Genomic DNA, 21,365 nt, shown 5'->3' with positions numbered 1-21,365 from the left:
CACGAATGCGTGCATCAAGGTCTTTGCACAAGGCTTTTGGGTTTTGCACACACTTGCGTGCACACGAATGGAGTGCGCACACCCGGCTGTGCAAGGATGCGCTTGCACGTGTGTGAATGCACAGGCGTGTGTGCGGGGAAGTCTTTGCACGTGGGTGTATGGTTCTGCACACTTCTGTGCACACAGATGCGCGTGCAAGGGAGCAGCGGAGGCTCCTGGGAACAGGAGATTTCTGGGGGCGGCGCAACTCCCGCCAGAGTGCTGGAGAGCACAGGGCCGGGAAGCACAGCTCCGCAGCACTGCGCTCTGCACAACAGCCTGCAGGACGGCACGGAGCACTGACAGAACCAGGACACAGCGCCATAGCAGGCACTGCAAAGGAAACAGCTCCATCCCAGCCGGAGCAGTGACAGGCAGGCAGGCACTGGGGAGGGCTGCACGGCAGAGGGACACCCTCTGTGTGCCACACCAGGAGAACCTGGAGCACGGTCTGTAAGCAGAACAGTGCCGGGATGGCAGCCTGGCGGTCCTAAGCTGCAGAGATGCTGCTCTGGACCAACAGCCTGTCACTTTTTGAGAAAACGCCGTCCTTTTGGTGAACTTTGCTCATTATACACTCGTCATCAAAGCCAAAAACACTCAGTGCTGCCCTGGGAAACTCAGCCATGCGCACAGCGTTGCTCTCCAAGTTAGCACGCTCGTGGCCAGGCTTTGTTCCTCGCAGCTCTCTGCACGTGCTTTGCAGACAGTCTGTTTGTGGGCAGTGCAAAGGACTGCTGCCTCTGCTGCATCACTGGATGGCAGCATTCGCTGACGGAGCTGTGGGAGTTCTGAGTGAGCGCCGCGAGACCAATAACGAGGAGGTGGTGCAGCAGCTCTCCGAGTGCCGCTGGACAAATGAGGCCGTGCGCTCTGTGTGAATCTCTCATTGTGACTGGTTTTTATTGACTCCATCTGAAGTTGGAGTGCCGAGTTGGGCGGCACTCGCAGCGCTGCCCTGTAACGCCGCGCACTGCAGCCGCTGCCTGCTGACGCTCCTCCTCTCAGTCCTTCAGCTGCAGCTTCTGCATCATCTCCACAAGGCTGTTCACTGCGGAGGCCTGGAAAGAAACGGAGCGAGGGTAGAAACGGGACACCTCTTCCCTCGGGATTTTACAGTCTCTTTCTTTCATGTCTGACAGACGGAGGCCCTGAGAACAACCAGAGCCGTGTCTGCGTTCACCAAGGACTCACCTCTGCACGTGCAGCGGCAGCTCTGAGGGCAGCCTTCATCGATTCCCCTCTTCTCTCTTTCTCTTGGCGTCTTCTTGCTAGAAAGCAAGAATAAACATGAATGCATTTTGTCAGCAGCACAACTGCAGAAACAGGGGTGCTGTACAGGCAGAAGGCAGCAAAAAAACAGAGGAAACGGGACTAGGAAGCCTCCCAGTGAATGACATTTCCAGGGGGACGTGCAGAAGACCACCATGGAGTTAATGGAAGGAGACGGGGTTACGTGTTCTGGCACCTCACTGCCTTTGGACTTTGTAGCCTTCCACTCTTGTCCCCTCCACAGAGAAGGAAAAAGCAAAGCAAACTCTAAGCAAACTCAGTGTGCTTGAAAAGGACAGCAGCTCACCAGGGTGGGTCCCACAGCACCTTCTCACCTCTTAGCTTGGAGCTCTGCACTGCAGCAGGCCCAGGGTGTGCTGCTGGAGCTGGCACGCTGTCTCCGCTCAGCCCCCTCACTCTTTTGTTAGCAGGCAGCTGCACTGCTGTTGGCTTCGCTTCTTCCAAGCCCTTGCGTTTACATCCAGCCAAGGACTTGGAGACAGAGCGGGGGCACACGGCAGGGGAAGGTCTTCCCCCTGTGCTGGGACCTGCTGTTGTAGGAAGCCCTCCAGCCTGGAGATGAGCTCTCTCCAGAAGGACTTCCTGCACTGCTTTTGCGTAGATCTTTCCGTTGGGCTCGGCACCTCTCTCTGTGATAATCGGGAAAGGAGAAGCAACAAGATTGAAAGAGAGTCCTTGCAGTCCTTGCACTCTGCAGAATGGGCCATCATGCTAAAATGTCTCGAGTGCTCACGGTAAGGGATCTTAGGATCTTGGCTGAACGTTGGGTTCCCAGCACGGATGTGCAGTGCCCTTTCCTCTCCCCTCCATCGCACACACTGCCCTTCATGCAGCCCTATTTAGAGGCGCATACCCATAGCACAGCTCACATGAGCTTCTTACCTGCGGAGGCTTTCCGTTTCCCCCCTTGCCCAGCACCACTCCATTTACGCGCAGGATCCATCCCTACAGAAACATTGTAAAAAATCCACAACGTTGATTTCACAGGCACCAGCAGGCAGCAGCAGAAATATCATGCAATAAGCCCACGTCCCCCCAGGAAACAGAAAGATGCTTCTTTGACAGCCCAAACACAAACGGATTGATAGTTCACTTTGCACTGCTCCTTCCTGCACTCCAAATGGATGCTTACTTGACATCCCCTACAGCACTGCACCCGCTCAGAAGGAATACTCAAAATTCATTCCTCCACACTTTGCGACAGAGGGCTGAAGAAACTCACTTCTGTATGGCAGGAAGGACCGTCCGTCCCTGTTGCGTCCCCCTGTGCGCTGCAAGGCGCGGTTGGATCTCTGGCAGCCTGCTGGCTGCTGCTCCCAACCGCGGGGAACCGCACCGCGCCACTTCTGAAGAGAGAAAGGGAGAAACGGTGGTGGGAACGGGCAGCCAAGGTTTGCAGAGAGGTTCCAGATCGTGCCACACATGGGATATCAGAGTGCTGAGACACTGATTATCACTATGGGAAAAGACAGCCTGAGCCACGTCCACGTTGTTAGCCCAGGCTGTCAGCAGTGAGCGCTGAATCCAACCGGTTACTGAGGTCACCAAGGACCAGCAGGGCTCCCCTTGCTCCGTCCCTTCCCCTTGAAAACAAGGAAACGGAAGCACCAAGCAGAAGAAGCCCAGCCATACCTTGCCACTCACACGGCAGCAATTGGAACCGCGGTCGTCTCCTTGCTGAGACATGGCTGCTGAAGGCTCAGAGGAAGCTGAAGTTCCAGAGGCTCTCTCTGCAGGAACTTCCCCAGACCTTGGAAAGAGCTGGCTTCCCTCTTCCTAAGACCGCCTCAATCCCGGAATCTCCTTTGGGACAGGAATCCTGCAGAAAGTACCGACGAGTGCACACGCGATGCTTCCGTCGGGCTCTCACAGGGTGATCTGTTCCACAGAAGGCCCAGAGCTCAGTCTCTGCGTGCAGCACGCTCACCAGAGCACCAGCTCTGCTCACCAGCTGTGGCACAAACGCTCCCACCCCAGCAGTGGTTGTGACCTCAGCGAGTGCCCGCATCGCCTCGGTGCTTTCATCATAAGCGAAGGAAATGGACGCCTCCCAGCTCCACATCTTAGGGTCACCCAATGGGGTTATCTGAAGAACAGGAATGGAGAAGTGAAGACGACTCTTGTGCAGCCCAATAAAAAACAGAAAAGACCAATACGGCTTCACAGTGGTCAATGGAGTCCCAGAGGAATCACTGGAAACCAATAGCAACGCACGCCTGGATGTCCCGGGGCTGGTGCAGGTCTGTCTGGCTGTGGCGTTAGGTTCGGGGACCGATGTAGGCCTCTCAGGCTGTGGCTGTACCTTCAGGCCTCGGTGCCGGTATAGGCCTCTTGGGCTGTGGATTTATATTCAAAGCTGGTGCTGGCCTCTTGTGCCGTGGCTGTGGCTTTAGGCCCTTGGCATGGTTCCAGCCTCTCTGGATGTGGCTTTAGGCCCCGGGGCCAGTGCTGGCCTTTTGGGCTGTGGCTTTAGGCCCTGGGGTCGCTGGCAGCCTGTGTGGCTGTGGCCTCAGGCCTTGGGGCTGGTGCTGGTTTCTCAGACTGGGTCTGGGGCTTTAGGCCCTGGGGCCGGTGTAGGCCTCTCTGGCTGTGACTTCAGGCCCTTGGGCCGGTGCTGGCCTTGCTGGTTGGGGCTTCAGGTGCCGGCCTCTCTAAGTTTGGCTGTGGCTTTAAGCCCCTGCACTGTTTCAAGCCTTTCAAGCTGTGCCTTTAGTCCCCAGGGCCTTTTTTGGCCTGCCTGGCTGTGGCTTTGGCTTTAAGCCCCATGGCCGGCGTCAGCCTCTCAGGCTGTGGCTTTAGGGCCTGGGCTCAGTGCTGGCCTCTTTTTTTGTGGCTTTAGACCCCAGAGCTGGTGCCAGGTCTCTCAGGCTGTGCCTGTGGCTTCAGGCCCCAGGGTCCGTGCTGGTTTGTCTGGCTGTGGCTGTGGCTTTAGGCCCAAAGCTGGTAGTGGCCTCTCCAGCTGTGGCTGTAGTTCCAGGCCCCGAGGCCGGTGCCGGTTTCTCTGTCTGTGTTTTTAGGCCACAGGGCTGGTGCCGGCCTCTCTAGCTGTAGATATGGATTCAGGCCCTGGGGCCAGTGTCCACCTCTGTGACTGTGGCTTTAGGCCCTAGATCTTGTGTCAGCCTATGACAACGTGCATTTGAAAATGGTTCGTGTAAGGAAATGAAAGCAAGAGAACACGGAGCTCTTCTGGGTATTTCTAGAATTGCGAAAGGGATCGGAGAGCGTGCTCAGCCTTGGGTGGCTGGTTGTATCCAGCAATCCCTACCACAGTTGTAAACGTCACTAAATCTTTGTTATCCTGCTTGCCAGGATTTGGATGGGACAAGAAGCCAACGACTATCAGTTTAGGGGAGGTAATGAATGTTAGCCGCTCCCCTTTCTTCTCCCCTTGCTACTTAGGTTACACAGTTCTTCTGTGCGATGTGCCGGTGCAATACCTCTGAGCAACCATTTTGATGGGTTCAGCAATGCTTGGGGCAACAGGCTTTGGTCATCCTCAGATTTACATGACGAGAGAGACTGAAAGAAAAATAAAATAGGAGGTAATAGTCCTTTCTCTTCTTCTAGTCAGAAGACTAACCAAGCCTTCCATTCTACGTCTTTTGCCTTGATAGGGGTGTTGCCTGAACCTCACAGCTTTAGCACAGCACTTTCTGTTGAGATTCCCGCCAACGGGGAAGTATTAGTGCCAGTCCTCTGCCTCTTTTTGTTTCTGTTGTCTGGATTTCATTTAGTGGCCCACGAACAGAGGCAGGATAGCCAAGCCCTGCAGGTGGAGGCAGGGACCAGGCTCAGGAGCAAGGGCAGAGTGGTTTCTTTGTTTCTAAAGGGAATGGCAGTGTTTTCTGCAGGTGGATTTGCCAGCGCATTGCACCTGCACCGGTCTTCCCCTGCACAAAGGAGGAGCAGCTCAGCGAGCTTGGCCTGGGCCATGGAAGGGAACATCCAAACGTCCGGAGCAACCCCAAACGAGTTAGCTGTGGAGGCTGGTTGTTTTCTGCTGTTTGTCTCATCCTTCTGGAAAGAAGCAGGAGGAGACAGAGCTCAGATTTGATCCCGCTGTGCGTGATGGTTAATGCCAAGGGACAGAAGTGTGTGCTTAGGCAGGGGAGAAGCTAGGAAAGCTGAGCATCGTAGAGGAACGAGATTAAAACAGAGCTCATTCTACACAGCAGTTCAGCACGTTGCAGGGATTTATCTTCCCTTCAGGTCAAACTAATACATAATCAGTAGTTGACAGGAATTCAGATACATCTTCATTACATTCCCGAGAGCCCATTAGCATGCAGTCTCTCCCCCCCTTGCGCGGGCGTAGTAGGTCGTGATGATGAAGGCTTGCAGTCTTCCTCACAAAGGCTCGTAGTCTTCCTCGCTGCAAACTTCTGACCCTGAAGGGGGGGCATCCCCCAAACCAGTTTCAGCTTGCCCTGTAGACATCTAATCACCTCCCTGCCAAATGTTTTTTCGAGCTGCTCTCCAGCCCTTATCTCTATGGCCTTCATCCTCCTTGCTATTCCAGACCCAGTGTCTGTGAAAGTGCTTGGAACCCCTTGTTTTCTAACACTCTCTACCTAAACTATCTCTATTTGCCCCTTGTTTCTACTTTGTGAAGCTGCTTTCCCCTTTCTTGCTGTGAGGCCCTTCTCTCTCGAACTGCAGGGTCCTGCTCTCTCTCTTCAAGAGCAGTCAGAAGAAAGACAAGTGAGAATACAGGGAACAAAAAAAAAGCAGAGAGGAGAGCAGAGGCAGCAGAAAGAGGAGTGAGGATACAGAGAAGAAAGAGCAGTAGAAGAGGAGTGCAGATGCAGAATAAAGACAAGTCTGGCAACAGGAAACAAAATCCAACAGAAGAGCAGTGCTGATGCAGAGGGAAAAGGAGTGAGGATGATGCAGGGGAATAAGAACAGGAGAAGAGTGAGAATGCAGAGGAAAGAGCAGGGAGGATAGAAAAGAAGGGAGAGCCTAAGAGGTGGGCAGATGGAAAAAGAGTGAGGGAAGAAAGAAGAGCAGAAGAGTAGAGCCAATGCAGAATAAAGAGGAGTGAGGAAGCAGGGAAACATACAGCAGAAGAGAAAAGCAGATGCAGGTGAAAGAGCAGTGGTGAGATGCAATGGAAACCATCAGAAGAGTGAGGATACAAGGAGGAAAGAACAGCAGAAGAGGAGCACAGCTGCCCGAGAATGAGCAGGGAGAATACAGGGAAGAAAGAGGAGGAGGAGAGCCGATGCAGAAGAAAAGAGATGTCACGTTACAGGGAAGAAAAGCAGGGCAGACGAAGTATGGAGAGGAAGCAGGGGAAAAAAACGCTGAAGAGCAAGGATAGAGATGAAAGAGCAGTGAGGATACACAGAGGATAGAACAGCAGAAGAGAAGCAGAAGAGAAAAAACAGGAAAAGAGTGAGAATGCAGACGGAAAAGCAGGGAGAATACAGGGAAGAACCAAGAGCCTAAGAGAAGTGCAAATGCAAAAGCAAGCGAGGCTACAGGGAAGAAAGGACAGCAGAAGGGGAGTGCAGGTGCAGATCCCCCAAACACAGCACTCCCTGCCCGCTAGGGTTGCGGGTGCAACGCAGTCACCACAATGATGTCGAGGATCAATGCCGGGTAATTCAGTGAGCGTTCCAACAAAGAATCAAGGAAAAAACTGCCAGGCAAAGGAAAGAAACCTTCTGGCAACAGGTTTTCAACATTACGCGTAGAGTCCTTTGGAACAGGAGTTGTTTCTGTGTCAACAACTTGAAGATCAATTCAGGCAACGGCTACTAAAGAAAAACGAGTCACATAACATGGAGAGCAAAGAAGAGAAGAGAGAGGAAACAGAGAGGTGCCAGCACTGCCGCCCGGGGTGGGCAGCAGGCTGCTGGTGCCAGCGTCATCATGGGCGGCGGCCAGCACTGGCCACGCTGTCACCGCGTCGCCGTGGCGACGTTTGTGACACGGCCACCCGGGAGGGGTATGAAGGCGGTGCACGCTGGTGGGTCCTGCATCCTGAAGGAGCATCTGGTAGAGAGCAGACGCACCTGAAGGGATGAGCTCCGGCATGGCTGGCGCCAACAAGGAGCAACCCGCTGGCACGAGGCGGAACAGGATGAGCTTCTGCGAGGATGGCCCCGCAGCGAGGCGTGCCTCCATACCCACCTGCACCGACACCGAAGGTACACGGCTCCACAGCCACCACAGGAGCGCTGCTGCAGCCAATCCTGGCACGCAGACGACACTTTCCATCTGCCACCTCACTCCCGCCTGGCAGCGGGAGGGCTGCCGGGAAGCGGCAGGTGCAGAGTGTGACCTGCTTTTCCTTTGCCCTCCAGAGCGAGTTGCCGTCTGGGATGCGGTGGCCGCCTACGTACAAGAGCACCTCCTGGTGCAGAAGGTGGGTTGGCTGCCGGGTTCCTCCTCTCCCTGTCCTCCTCAGCCAAGACTTCCTCCCACTCTTCCCCTCCACAGAAAGCAGGAAATCACCCCACGTGTCTCTACTGGGCATGCCATGGGCTTCCTGCAAATCCCGCAGGATCACTTGTGCTGGGCGCTGTCCTGTCTCAGGGCTGATCCCGCTCGCGGGAAGCCTCTGGATCCCATCAGGCTGCTTCTGCCCTGACTGCTGTGCTGCATTTGGGAGGGTGAGGGGAAGGAGAGGACTGTGCAGCCCCTTCCCAAAGCCATTCCCGATGCCCTGGCTTGTGCCTCTGAACAGCGAGAGAGGGCTCCTGAGCTCCGTCCCTGCCTTGGACCGCTACATGGGCTCTTCCTCCAGCCAGCCGGCCCATAACCCTGCCGCCCTTCCTTTCTCTACCACTTGTAGGGGGTCTGGATTCCCACCTTCGGATCCTTTGACACCATCTCCAGAGACATCAGGACTGAGGACGGGACCGTGACTCTGCGGTGGCCCGTCTTTCACTTGTCTGGAAACCTCATAGCCGTGCACCACCTCAAGCCCCGCAGGGAGTCCCTGCCAGGTAGGAGGGAGGATTAAAGCTTTGCTGGCTTCACGCACAGGGCCAACAGGGCCACCGCCTCCATTCTCCAAAGCAAACCTCCCCCTCGGAGGAGCCCAGCCAAACATGGGGCCAGTTCTGGCTGATGGCCACAAGAAGCAGTTCCAGGGAAGCACTGCGGAAAACTAACCGTATCATCAACTCCGTCCCTCCCATTTTTCAGCCCATAGGAAGCTGGAGCCGCTCAAGAGCAGCGAGGTGGCCGCAGCTGCCTCTGTGACCTGGCAGACAGCGCAGGCTTGCATCCAAAGCACCGTGTCCCTGCTCTCTGGCTGCCTGAAGAATGGGGAGAACGTTGCCGTTGTCTTCAAGGACATTGGAGTGCTCCACATCGATGGACTGACCTTCCACATGAAATTCTATTACGACTTCCTTGAGAAGCTGTCAGGGAAAGAGAAGTTCAGGAAAGCTCTTCTCAAGGTGAGCTGTAGCTTTCTACCACCAGCACCTGGCCAGCTGCTCGCGCCGTGCAAGTGCTGCGGTGCCGTCAGCCCTCCCTGCCTTGGGCTCCTTGTGCGCCCAGTGCCTCAGCCGTCACAAGGACAGTCCCACATCCTCCCTGTTCCTCCCCTGCAGGCCCCCTGGCTGCTGGACATGGTGGTGTCCCGAGCGGCACCGGTGGCCTCCCTGGCACTCTCTGGCTGCCTCGTCGTCTTTCCCAAGTGAGTATGTTGGGGGCTGTAGCTGCTGCTTGCTGCAGCTGCTCAGCTCTCATGCCGTAGCATTTGTTCCTTGTGACCATGGGTGTCCCTGCCCTGCCCACGAGGATATGGCATAGAATCATCGCATCATTTGAGCTGGAAGGAACCCGGAAAGGGCACCTAGTCCCACTCCCCTGCAGGGAACAGGGACACCTACCGCCACATCAGGTTGCTCTCAGCCTGGCCCTGCTGAAGCCTTTAGAAAGCAGTGGCCATCATGCAGCATGAAAATGGGCCTGTCAGCAGGCAATCAGAGAGAGCAACAAGGATTGGTGGAGCGCTGCGTCCCACCGCTCACTGTCGTCTCCTCGCGTACAGGTTTCAAATGGAGTTTGTACCCAAACCACCACCTGGGATATCCCGCAGGTCCTCAGGAGGCATCCCTGCGGAGGGGAAACCAAAGGAAGAGGAGGCTTTGCCACCTCTCGCCCAGGGCAAGAAAGGTAAAGCAGCATCCAGCGCCTTTCCAAAGCACAAGCCACCAACTTGAGATGGGAAATCCCTTGCTGAACATCAGCCAAGGGCTCTGACTTACGTCAAAGCTTCACGCCAGCTCAGCACGGCCTCTTCCCACGAGGAATTGTTGGCCTCTCCAAAACCAAGGCGCTGGCTGTGACGTGCCCCCATCCCTGGCTATGGCAGGAGCACCTCGGCACCTTAGGCCCCGCCCTCCCCCAACAAAAGGATATGGTCCCCAAAAGTCACCCTGTCAGCTCATCGTCACCACCCAGCTCCGCTTTCCCAAAGCCACCGTCACTAATGCACTCCCAAAAGAGAGTCCCAAGATGGCAGAGAGGAGAAGTGGGGCCAGAGATGGTTTCAGGGAGGGTCCGCGGGCGGCACAGATGTCAGCAGTGGGGGGAGCAGAGCGGCCCTCTCGCATGTTCTGGGAACAGGCCTGAGCGCCCCTGGTGAGTGAGCCAAAGGGTTGACGGTAAGTCTCCTCTGCCTTCCCAATCCCAGTGAGATTTGCTGGCAAGCCAACCTTCATCAAACGCTTGAGCTCGGACAGTCTAGATGGAGGAAAACTCCGAAGGATAAGGAGCTTACTGCGCAAGGAGAGCTCTACGTCCAGGTGAGGCTGGAGGCTCTGGCTTGGCATGTGCATGGGGGTGATTGACTGAGCCAATGAGAGCCCATTCCCTAGCCCCAAAGGGTCCCTGTTTCTGGCTGCCCAACAGTGCTGGGATGGGGACGCCAGGAGCCCCCCAGCTCACAGGGCTGGCCCCTCTCTGGATCCCACGGGGGAGAGCCACGGGGCAGCCGGTGAGCTGTCTGTGGGGAAGGCTGCGTTGCAGCCAAGGGTCCTGGCTCCGGCTTGCAGGACGCGGCCCCAAAACCATCACCCACTCAGGCGGACCCCTCCTGCTCTGTCCTTTCAGTCTGCTGCCAGCCATCCCTGGAGTGCCTGAAGACCAAAAGCAGCCGCTGACCTGCCAGCTGCAGGGCCAGGCAGAAACAGACAGCCAAGAAGACCTGGGCCGAGCCCCGGGAACCAAACACGTGAGCTTCCGTGAGGAAGAACGGGAAGCGGAAAAAGCCCATCGTGTGGCTGCGGTGCTGAAGTTGCCCAAAGCCAACGAATCTTTCAGCAACGATTCCAGACCTTCCTCAAGGGCTCAGTCCAGCCCGTCGCAGGCATCGCAAGGCACTCCATCCCGGCTTCCACTTCTGGCATGCGACTCAGTCAGACTTCTCAGGCGCAGGGCTAAGAAGAGCAGGCAGAAAGAACCTGAGGAGATGGAAGCATCAACATCTCAGGCTGAGGCCAGCCAGCCGCAGGAGTCCTCTGCTGACAGAGCTGGATTGCTGCCACCGATAAACGAAGAAACACAGTCTCCTCAGCGTCAGCCTCCAAACAGCAAAGCCCCACCGCGCAGGAAGGGCACACACTACCCACGCTGATGCGGGCATGGGGCGCCCACGAGCTCCAAGAGCTCCACTCGAGCTGGCTGCAAAACAGATGCTTGAATCCCATCTGCATCATATCTAATCCTAGACTAGGCTGCCGAGTGCCCAATCCAACCTGGCCTTCAACACTGCCACGGACGCGGCGTCCACAAGCTCTCTGGGCATCCGCTTCCAGCATCTCACCACCGTCTCTGGAAAGACCTTCTCCCTGACATCCAATCTTCATTGTCCCTCCCTCTGTCAATAAAGCCTTACCATGGGCCTATCCCATACAAATCTCCACAATGCCTGTGGCAGTGTCATTGCGTCTTTGGACGCCAGCTCTGGTGCTGGCGGAGGGAGAAAGAATTGTGAGAGGGCATCAGAACATCTCACGATGCTTTCCTTGATGCCAAAGGAAATCCAGCGTCTCGCTTGGCTCGGCTGTCTGAGCTTTTCTGCTGAAGGGGAAGACCAAAAATGAAGTCAGCTTCAAATTGGTGCGGCAGCTCAGAGCTCTCAGAGGATACCAGGGATCCTTGGGAGGCCCTTTCCAAGTGGAAGATTGCGTCCTATAAAGAATCACAGAATCACTGAATCATACAATGGCGTGCGTTGAAAAGGACCACAGTGACCATCAAGTTTCACCTCCCACCCCCCGCCCCGCTATGTGCAGTATTGCCAGCCACTAGACCAAAATGCCCCGTGCCAACTCCAGCCTGGCCTTGAATGCCTCCAGGGATGCGGCATCCACAACCTCCTTGGGCAACCTGTTCCAGTGCCTCACCAGCCTCTCGGGGAAAAACTTCATTCTCAGATCCAACTTAAACCTCCCCTGTCTCCCTTGAAGACCACTCCTGCATCTCCTATTACAACCCACCCTCGGAAAGAGCCATTCCCCCTCCTGCTTAGATGCTCCCTTTAAGGAGCCTTCTCTTCTCCAAGCTAAACGATCCCAGTTCCCTTCACCTTTCCTCATACGAGAGGTGCTCCAGCCCTCTGACCATCTTAGTGGCCCTCCTCTGGACCCACTCCAAGAACTTCCCGTCTTGAGGAGAAGAGAGAATAAAGGTAAGGCAGACGCTGAGAAGGACAAGAGCAAAAGCAGAGAAGAACAGGCACAGGTAAGAAAGAAGAGCAGAAGAGGAGGAGAAGAAAAAGAGAGGATGAAGGTAAGAAAAACAAGCGGGCAGGGAGAAGAGCTGAAGAAGGGATGAGTGGGTGCAGGTAAGACAGAACAGCAGAAGTGGAGAGGAGCTGAAGAGGAGAAGTATGAAAAGTAGAGCAAAAGTAGAGGAGGTGGAAAGAGAGGAAAGAGGCAAGAGAGAAGAGAGGAAGAGCAGAGAAAGAACAGAGCAGTAGAGAAGAGCGGACAGTGCTGTGAAAAGAAGAACAGTGCCACAGAGCAGGTGAAGAAGAACAAAGAGCAGAAGAGGAGTGTAGATGAAGAAGAGGTGTGAGGGCACAAGGAAGAAAGATCAGAAGAGAAGAGGAGTGCGGTAAGAAGAAGGAGGAGAGAAGATACGGGAAAAAGAACAGCAGAAGGGTGCAGATGCAGAAGATGAGAGATGACACAGGGAACAACAAAGAGCAGAAGAGGAGAGCAGTCAGAAGAAAGACAAGTGAGAATACGGGGGACAAAGCAAAGCAGAGAGGAGTGCAGAGGCAGAAGAAAGAGGAGAGAGGATACAGAGAAGAAAGAGTAGTAGAAGAGAAGTGCAGATGCAGAACAAAGAGCATTGAGGAGACAGAATAAGAAGAGCAACAGAGGAGTTTAGACGCAGAATGATGAGGAGTGAATAAGGAGGGGAAATAACAGAGAAAAGGGAGAGAAGAGTATGGGAAAAAAATCTAGTAGAGGAGAGGAAGACAGCAGACAGGAGAGGTTAGAAAAGATAGAAGAGAGAAGGGAGGGAGGGGGCATCAAGGAAAGGTTTCCAAAGGTAAAAAAAAAAAAAAAAAAAAAAAAAAAGAGAGAGAGATGAAGAAGATGGGAGTTCAACAGAAGAACTGAAGATGTAAGAAGTGGGGAGGCGTGTGCAGAGAGCAGGAGAGCAGAGAGAGAAGGTGAGAGCAAATTCCGTCACTGAGAGAAGAAGAAAAAGGAACGTCAATAATTTTCGTCTCTATTAAAGCTGGGTTCTGTGCAGGACATACAGGTGTTGTTGTTCTTTTTCTTTCGTTCTTTCTTTCTTTCTCTGCATTGCTTGTGTTCCTTTAGGCAATTCAAGAACTAGGAACGTCCAGGAACATTTGCACAACTTTGTCATGTCTCCTTAATCTCAGCTGCTTTAAAATACCCAACCGATGTCAAGTGGGGGTCACCTCCTCCAGGGCACCCTGCAATCCAGCTGTGTGCGTCTCACTTGGAAAAACTCACCTTCAGGAAGGAGCAGAGAGATTTTCCACGCTCGGCCAAGAATCCTCTTCTGCCACCCAGCACATCCTTTGCTGAGCAGGACACCATCACTCCCATCAGCGTGTTGCCCTCTGTTCCCACGCCCTCAAGAGCAAAACAGCCACGCACAGCTGACCACAAAGCCTTTGCAGCAACCACTGGCAGACACAGAGCTTGCACACATCCACCGCCAGGGACGTGCTGGGAGCTGATGTCTCTGGGCCCAGGGCACGGCAGCATTGGCTTCAGTGCTTTCATGCCTCCTGACAGCAAACCTCTGCTGCCAAAGCATCCTTTGCCCAAGGAAACCGTGCCATCAAGCACAACGCTTTCTCCCCCGAGTCTCTCCAGCCGGCAGTGAAAAAGACAGACACAGCTTTCAGGAAGCCAAGAAACACAAACGCACTCCATCTAGCAAATAACCCCAGCACTGCTTACCCCTTCCTGAGGAACAGGGCACACAAAAGCCCACCCAGGAGCAGACCTCAAGCAGAGCTCCTTCCCTGCGGGCAGCCAGCCCTTCCGTGAGCTCAGGGCCGGGTGGAACCAGGCTGCACCCCTCGCTCATGCAAGAGAATCGCCTCCAGCTGCTCCCCACAGCACAGCAAGGCGGAAGGAAGATTCCAGCCTGCGAAGGAAAAAAGACAACTCCGCCGCTCTGCAGCTTCACGGCTTCTCCTCGCTGCCTTCTGCTGCTCCCGGCAGCGCCTCGCCGCCATTCTTTGCTCCTTGGAGCCCCTTCCCGCCGCTGCCGCTGCTTTCCGGGAGTCCGCTGCGCTCCCAGCTCGGCGCCGGCCCCTGCCGGCCTCTGATTGGTCAGCGGCATTTCCATCCCGCCCTCGGCTGGCCTCTGATTGGTCAGCGGCAGGTCCATCCCGTTCCGTCCGGCATCTCATTGGTCAGCGGCAGCTCCGTCTCGACCTCGCTGGCCCCTCAATGGTCAGCGGCAGCTCCGTCCCGCCCCCGGTGGCATCTCCCCGGATGCGGGCAGCACCGAGACGGAAGCGCGGCAGGACGGGAGCGGTGCTGAGGACAGCGGCGCCGGAGGTGTGCGGGAGAACGGCTCCATGCCGGGGAGAGGAACCGAGCGCGGCCCGAATCCCCCCGCCGTCCCCTCCGCTCCCCTCCCCTCCGCTCGGCCGTGGGATGCGGGGATTTGGGACGGCTGAAGGACTCGGGGCCCCCACCGCCGCAGCGCTGCTGCCCGCATCCGGGCCGGGCCCCCCCGAGCCTCCAGCGCTGCTCCCGGTGCCCCCCGGGGCTGAGGTGGTCTGTGGGTGTAGGGGCAGTGGGGGAGATGTGGTGGGGATGTGGGAGCTGAGGGGGCTGTAGGGTAATGTGGGGCCGTGGGGGGCTGTAGGGGTGGCTCTTGGGGGCTGTGGGGGGTTACAGGAGGTATGGAGCAGTAGGTAGGTGTGAGTGGAATATAGGGGAATGTGGGGCATTAATTGGTCTTGCTAATTCTTGACGGAGAAGGTGTGTTTAGCTGCCAAAGTCGGTGGTTTGATAGCATGTTCTGAAGCATGTTCTGAATGGTTTGGGGCCCTTCCCCTATTACTCGCGTCCTAAGGCAGTGAAGGACTTCCCTCACTCCGTAGGAACGGTTCCTGTGCAAGGGCATGGCCGTCTGCCTGTAACAGATACTGAAGGGGATGGTTGTGTGACTGCCGTGATGGAGTTGGCTTTTGAATGTCAATTGCACCCCGTTAACGTGCAGCTCTTTCTGACCCAGGCAGGAGCCGGGCAGCGGTACTGCAGCTCGTCTGGCAGCTTTGCAGCTCAGTTGGGAAGTAGAAGATGTGGCTGTGAAAGAAGAAGTCAGTTGCTGGGACGTCCCCCTGTTCTTCCCCTAGCTGTCCCCTTGCCTCAGCCTGGATTCCCCTTGCATTCCTGTAGGATTCCCTTCCATCCTCCTGGTTGTCCCTTGCTTTCCCCAAGGTTGCTCTTTCCTTTCCCATGACAGCCCACCCATCATTCTCTCAAAGCCCCAATATCCAGCCCAGTGTTTCCCCAGCAAGACCCCTAGAGACGCCCTGTAGCCCCCCACAGAGCACCATACACCCTCTAGGACCTCCTCAGACCCGGTTACGCCTCCCCTGTAGCTGGCCCATACGCACACGGAGCCCCACAGTCCCCAGCATCACCCCATGTAACCCACTGGCCTCCTGCAGGACCCCCGTGTTTCCTCTATTTCCTCCTTCATGACCTCCTTTCCCACCTCCAAGACCCCAACCCCGGGATCTCACCGATTCCCACAGTCCCTGACAGGACCCCTGTCACCATCCCAGGAACCCCATAGCCCACCTGAGGGCCCTCCTCAACCCCATCCCCATCAAGCTCTTGTACAGCCATAGGGTGCTGGGGCAGGGGTGGCTGCTGCAGGAGAGGAATGCGGGGCTGGAGCAGGTGCAGGGCACAGCTGTGGGTGAAAGGGATGTGAGGGGCACTGTGGGTCCAGGAACGTAGGGGTTGTGGGGGCACGTGGGGAGCGGTTTGGGGTGAGAATGGAGGATGTGCGGTGGTGTTGGAGTGCACTGGTTGATTTCTTCCTGGGAGGGGATTGGGGTTCCCTTTGGCCCAAAGGTGGAGCCCTGATCCATAACCCCACGTGAGCCCAGAACCCCATATAACTCTGCATGAGCCCAAGGCTCCACATGACCCATAACCTGTGTGAGCACCTGTAAGCCCATATGAGGCTGAGGGCAGTGGTGGGTCTGTTACTGGCTAGGTCAGGAAGTACTCTAGGGTGGCTCTGGGGCCGCTGTAGAATAGCACTCTACATCTGCCCCTGACCCTCATCTTGGGGGGTAAGATGGGGGTGCAGGGGTTAGTGGAGGGCTAAGGAAGAGATTCCATGAGTATGAACCATAGCAGCCCCAGAGCCATCCTAGAGCAGCGCCATCACTGCCCACGGCCCATGGCCAGCAGCAGTTCCACCACAAGCTGTGTGTTGGGTCAAGGCAGCTCCTAGGTGTTGCTCTGCTTCATAGCTGCCCCAAAGTGCTCCTGTCGCCCTCCCATAGGTGTCCTTTAACTGCCCCACCACCCCAGTAAGGCTTCCCCACGTCCTAGCACATCCCCCCACGTGCGTGCAGGGTGTGCAAGAAACGCTCTCATCCCTGATATTCCATCAGGCACAGCTCTTCGTGCAGCAGCAAAGCTCCTTCCTGATTGCTGTGGCGTTACTTCACTCTCCTCAGTGAGTTCCTTCTGCTCCCGTTGGGTTGGTTGAGTTGGGTTTGTTGGGATGAGGTGGGGGCAGGGATCCCAGAGTTCTGGGGCCACATGGCATCGGGTCGCAGCGTGTTGGGGGAAGGAAGGGTCAGGGAGTCACAGGGTCTTGTGGGGGTGTGGTTCACCCAGGGCTGTGGGTCACGTATAGCCATGGGGTCACGCACATACAGGGTGATGAGATCATCTTGGCTTAAGGCTCATGTGGGCGTTACGGCTCAGGGCCCCACCTTTGGGCTGCATGGACCCCCAGTCCCCTCTCAGGAAGAAATGAAACCCCTCCTACACCGCTGCCCCCTTCCCTCCTTTTTTTTTTTTTTTTTACCTCAAACTGCTCCCCACATCCTCCCATAGCACCCCATACTCCTGCGTCCCTCTTGCAGCCCACATCTTGTCTTCTCCTGAACAGCATTCTGCTCCTGCAGGCTGTGTTGTCATATCCATTCTATATCCCCCACAACCTCCCCCACATAGCTCCTCAAGTACTTTCTCTGACCCGGTACACCTCCCCCACCGCCAACCTGGGACCTCGCAGAGCCCCACAGTCCCCAGCATCACCCCACGTCCCCCACGGTTCTTCAAGGATCCCTCCGATTTGAGGGAGGCTCAGACCTCCCTTTATGCCTCAGACCCCTCCTGTGTTCTCCGACTCCCACAGTCCCTGACAGGACCCCCATCACCATCCCAGGACCCCCATAGCCCACTGATGAGGAACCTTGCAGCAATCCACATCTCAGGATGGGGCCTCCAGCTGTGCCCCAATGCCTTCATTAAAGACAGGAGAATGAATGAGCGTAACGGGGCACCTTTCCTCCTGACATTGCCCACTGCCTGCGTGTTGGCTGTGCCACGAGTGCGGCATTTTGTCCTCGAGCTGTGAGTGCAGGTATGTGTGCATACGGGGGGGTGTGCAGAGATGGTGCTGAGCATCAGAGTGTGCACTGCACGTGGGCGTGTGCATGGCGTCTGCGGGTGAAAGTTTTGCACGTGTGTGCGTGCAGATGGCTGTGTGCAAGGCTGGAGCTGCGCTCGTGTCTTTGTGCACGTGGGTGTGCAGAAGGATGGTGTGCACGCATGTGTGTGTATGCATGAACACGAATGCGTGCATCAAGGTCTTTGCACAAGGCTTTTGGGTTTTGCACACACTTGCGTGCACACGAATTGAGTGCGCACACAGGGCTGTGCAAGGATGCGCTTGCACGTGTGTGAATGCACAGGCGTGTGTGCGGGGAAGTCTTTGCACGTGGGTGTATGGTTCTGCACACTTCTGTGCACACAGATGCGCGTGCAAGGGAGCAGCGGAGGCTCCTGGGAACAGGAGATTTCTGGGGGCGGCGCAACTCCCTGCCATGAGTGCTGGAGAGCACAGGGCCGGGAAGCACAGCTCCGCAGCACTGCGCTCTGCACAACAGCCTGCAGGACGGCACGGAGCGCTGACAGAACCAGGACACAGCGCCATAGCAGGCACTGCAAAGGAAACAGCTCCATCCCAGCCGGAACAGTGACAGGCAGGCAGGCACTGGGGAGGGCTGCACGGCAGAGGGACGCCCTCTGTGTGCCACACCAGGAGAACCTGGAGTGCTGTCTGTAAGCAGAACAGTGCCGGGATGGCGGCCTGGCGGTCCTAAGCTGCAGAGATGCTGCTCTGGACTAACAGCCTGTCACTTTTTGAGAAAACGCCATCCTTTTGGTGAACTTTGCTCATTATACACTCGTCATCAAAGCCCAAAACACTCAGTGCTGCCCTGGGAAACTCAGCTGTCTGCACAGCGTTGCTTTCCAAGTTAGCATGCTCGTGGCCAGGCTTTGTTCCTCGCAGCTCTCTGCACGTGCTTTGCAGACAGTCTGTTTGTGGGCAGTGCAAAGGACTGCTGCCTCCACTGCATCACTGGATGGCAGCATTCGCTGACGGAGCTGTGGGAGTTCTGAGCGAGCGCCGCGAGACCAATAACGAGGAGGTGGTGCAGCAGCTCTCCGAGTGCCGCTGGACAAATGAGGCCGTGCGCTCTGTGTGAATCTCTCATTGTGACTGGTTTTTATTGACTCCATCTGAAGTTGGAGGGCCGAGTTGGGCGGCACTCGCAGCGCTGCCCTGTAACGCCGCGCACTGCAGCCGCTGCCTGCTGACGCTCCTCCTCTCAGTCCTTCAGCTGCAGCTTCTGCATCATCTCCACAAGGCTGTTCACTGCGGAGGCCTGGAAAGAAACGGAGCGAGGGTAGAAACAGGACTGCTCTTCCCTCGGGATTTTACAGTCTCTTTCTTTCATGTCTGACAGACTGGAGGCCCTGAGAACAACCAGAGCCGTGTCTGCCTTCACCAAGGACTCACCTCTGCACGTGCAGCGGCAGCTCTGAGGGCAGCCTTCATCGATTCCCCTCTCCTCTCTTTCTCTTGGCGTCTTCTCGCTAGAAAGCAAGAATAAACGTGAATACGTTTTGTCAGCAGCGCAACTGCAGAAACAGGGGTGCCGTACAGGCAGAAGGCAGCAAAAAGACAGAGGAAACGGGACTAGGAAGCCTCCCAGTGAATGACATTTCCAGGGGGATGTGCAGAAGACCACCATGGAGTTAATGGAAGGAGACGGGGTTACGTGTTCTGGCACCTCACTGCCTTTGGACTTTGTAGCCTTCCACTCTTGTCCCCTCCACAGAGAAGGAAAAAGCAAAGCGAAACCCTGAGCAAACTCAGTGTGCTTGAAAAGGGCAGCAGCTCACCAGGGTGGGTTCCCACAGCACCTTCTCACCTCTTAGCTTGGAGCTCCGCGCTGCAGCAGGCCCAGGGTGTGCTGCTGGAGCTGGCACGCTGTCTCCGCTCGGCCCCCTCACTCTTTTGTTAGCAGGCAGCTGCACTGCTGTTGGCTTCGCTTCTTCCAAGCCCTTGCGTTTACATCCAGCCAAGGACTTGGAGACAGAGCGGGGGCACACGGCAGGGGAAGGTCTTCCCCCTGTGCTGGGACCTGCTGTTGTAGGAAGCCCTCCAGCCTGGAGATGAGCTCTCTCCAGAAGGACTTCCTGCACTGCTTTTGCGTAGATCTTTCCGTTGGGCTCGGCACCTCTCTCTGTGATAATCGGGAAAGGAGAAGCAACAAGATTGAAAGAGAATCCTTGCAGTCCTTGCACTCTGCAGAATGGGCCATCGTGCTAGGATGTCTCGAGTGCTCACGGTAAGGGATCTTAGGATCTTGGCTGAACGTTGGGTTCCCAGCACGGATGTGCAGTGCCCTTTCCTCTCCCCTCCATCGCACACACTGCCCTTCATGCAGCCCTATTTAGAGGCGCATACCCATAGCACAGCTCACATGAGCTTCTTACCTGTGGAGGCTTTCCGTTTCCCCCCTTGCCCAGCACCACTCCATTGACGCGCAGGATCCATCCCTACAGAAACATTGTAAAAAATCCACAACGTTGATTTCACAGGCACCAGCAGGCAGCAGCAGAAATATCATGCAGTAAGCCCACGTCCCCCCAGGAAACAGAAAGATGCTTCTTTGACAGCCCAAACACAAACGGATTGATAGTTCACTTTGCACTGCTCCTTCCTGCACTCCAAATGGATGCTTACTTGACATCCCCTACAGCACTGCACCCGCTCAGAAGGAATACTCAAAATTCATTCCTCCACACTTTGCTGACAGAGGGCTGAAGAAACTCACTTCTGTATGGCAGGAAGGACCGTCCAGTCCCTGTTGCGTCCCTCTGTGCGCTGCAAGGCGCGGTTGGATCTCTGGCAGCCTGCTGGCTGCTGCTCCCAACCGCGGGGAACCGCACCGCGCCACTTCTGAAGAGAGAAAGGGAGAAACAGGTGGTGGGAACGGGCAGCCAAGGTTTGCAGAGAGGTTCCAGATCGTGCCACACATGGGATATCAGAGTGCTGAGACACTGATTATCACTATGGGAAAAGACAGCCTGAGCCACGTCCACGTTGTTAGCCCAGGCTGTCAGCAGTGAGCGCTGAATCCAACCGGTTCCTGAGGTCACCAAGGACCAGCAGGGCTCCCCTTGCTCCGTCCCTTCCCCTTGAAAACAAGGAAACGGAAGCACCAAGCAGAAGAAGCCGAGCCATACCTTGCCACTCACACGGCAGCAATTGGAACCGCGGTCGTCTCCTTGCTGAGACATGGCTGCTGAAGGCTCAGAGGAAGCTGAAGTTCCAGAGGCTCTCTCTGCAGGAACTTCCCCAGCCCTTGGAAAGAGCTGGCTTCCCTCTTCCTAAGACCGCCTCGATCCCGGAATCTCCTTTGGGACAGGAATCCTGCAGAAAGTACCGACGAGTGCACACGCGGATGCTTCCGTCGGGCTCTCACAGGGTGATCTGTTCCACAGAAGGCCCAGAGCTCAGTCTCTGCGTGCAGCACGCTCACCAGAGCACCAGCTCTGCTCACCAGCTGTGGCACAAACGCTCCCACCCCAGCAGTGGTTGTGACCTCAGCGAGTGCCCGCATCGCCTCGGTGCTTTCATCATAAGCGAAGGAAATGGACGCCTCCCAGCTCCACATCTTAGGGTCACCCCATGGGGTTATCTGAAGAACAGGAATGGAGAAGTGAAGACGACTCTTGTGCAGCCCAATAAAAAACAGAAAAGACCAATACGGCTTCACAGTGGTCAATGGAGTCCCAGAGGAATCACTGGAAACCAATAGCAACTGCACGCCTGGATGTCCCGGGGCTGGTGCAGGTCTGTCCTGGCTGTGGCGTTAGGCTTCAGGGCCGATGTAGGCCTCTCGGGCTGTGGCTGTACCTTCAGGCCTCGGGGCCGGTATAGGCCTCTTGGGCTGTGGATTTATATTCAAAGCTGGTGCTGGCCTCTTGTGCCGT

The 21,365-nt window shown here is 56.1% G+C and overlaps 1 protein-coding gene, 1 long non-coding RNA gene and 2 other non-coding genes across 8 annotated transcripts; 1 reads left to right on the top strand and 3 right to left on the bottom strand.

Annotated features, from left to right (window-relative positions):
• Nucleotides 1-930: 930 nt before the first annotated feature.
• Nucleotides 931-6,597, bottom strand: LOC121108749. 3 transcript variants are annotated; one of them, XR_005843411.1, is made up of 5 exons: nt 4,773-6,597; nt 2,555-3,418; nt 2,215-2,277; nt 1,234-1,961; nt 931-1,100 (listed from the first exon to the last, which is right to left on the bottom strand). It is a non-coding gene; the product is annotated as an uncharacterized LOC121108749 (transcript). The 3 variants fall into 3 exon arrangements; XR_005843410.1 differs by having other exon boundaries at nt 2,215-3,418; XR_005843409.1 differs by having other exon boundaries at nt 1,234-3,418.
• Nucleotides 6,598-7,320: 723 nt separating this feature from the next.
• On the top strand, nt 7,321-11,222 carry LOC107057317 (coiled-coil domain-containing protein 81-like). 2 transcript variants are annotated; one of them, XM_040656856.2, is made up of 8 exons: nt 7,321-7,490; nt 7,647-7,708; nt 8,138-8,291; nt 8,494-8,750; nt 8,907-8,992; nt 9,350-9,474; nt 9,995-10,106; nt 10,414-11,222. In XM_040656856.2, the coding sequence occupies exons 1-8, from the start codon at nt 7,364-7,366 to the stop codon at nt 10,934-10,936; spliced, it is 1,446 nt and encodes a 481-aa protein (XP_040512790.1). In that variant the 5' UTR covers nt 7,321-7,363; the 3' UTR covers nt 10,937-11,222. The 2 variants fall into 2 exon arrangements, with proteins under 2 accessions (XP_040512790.1, XP_040512789.1); XM_040656855.2 differs by having other exon boundaries at nt 7,321-7,708.
• LOC107057283 lies at nt 7,555-14,112 on the bottom strand. 2 transcript variants are annotated; one of them, XR_005843402.2, is made up of 6 exons: nt 13,302-14,112; nt 9,567-11,493; nt 9,189-9,414; nt 8,461-8,711; nt 7,798-8,284; nt 7,555-7,696 (listed from the first exon to the last, which is right to left on the bottom strand). It is a non-coding gene; the product is annotated as an uncharacterized LOC107057283 (long non-coding RNA). The 2 variants fall into 2 exon arrangements; XR_005843401.2 differs by lacking the exons at nt 7,555-7,696; nt 9,189-9,414 and having other exon boundaries at nt 8,155-8,284.
• A 4,317-nt stretch (nt 14,113-18,429) lies between these two features.
• Nucleotides 18,430-19,425, bottom strand: LOC121108752. The gene is made up of 3 exons (XR_005843414.2): nt 19,295-19,425; nt 18,880-18,956; nt 18,430-18,745 (listed from the first exon to the last, which is right to left on the bottom strand). It is a non-coding gene; the product is annotated as an uncharacterized LOC121108752 (transcript).
• Nucleotides 19,426-21,365: the final 1,940 nt, after the last annotated feature.

Source organism: Gallus gallus, assembly GCF_016699485.2.
Source record: "Gallus gallus isolate bGalGal1 chromosome 37 unlocalized genomic scaffold, bGalGal1.mat.broiler.GRCg7b 37_unloc1, whole genome shotgun sequence".
Taxonomy (NCBI): domain Eukaryota; kingdom Metazoa; phylum Chordata; class Aves; order Galliformes; family Phasianidae; genus Gallus; species Gallus gallus.
This window is presented reverse-complemented; position numbering and strand designations above follow the sequence as displayed.

Bases quoted from the DNA above. Each gene is read 5' to 3' on its own strand.
- LOC107057317 (XM_040656855.2), top strand. From the start codon at position 7,364: ATGAGCTCCGGCATGGCTGGCGCCAACAAGGAGCAACCCGCTGGCACG. The intron at 8,993-9,349 runs GTGAGTATGTTG...CCTCGCGTACAG, and splicing joins TGCCTCGTCGTCTTTCCCAA to GTTTCAAATGGAGTTTGTAC. The intron at 10,107-10,413 runs GTGAGGCTGGAG...CTGTCCTTTCAG, and splicing joins AAGGAGAGCTCTACGTCCAG to TCTGCTGCCAGCCATCCCTG.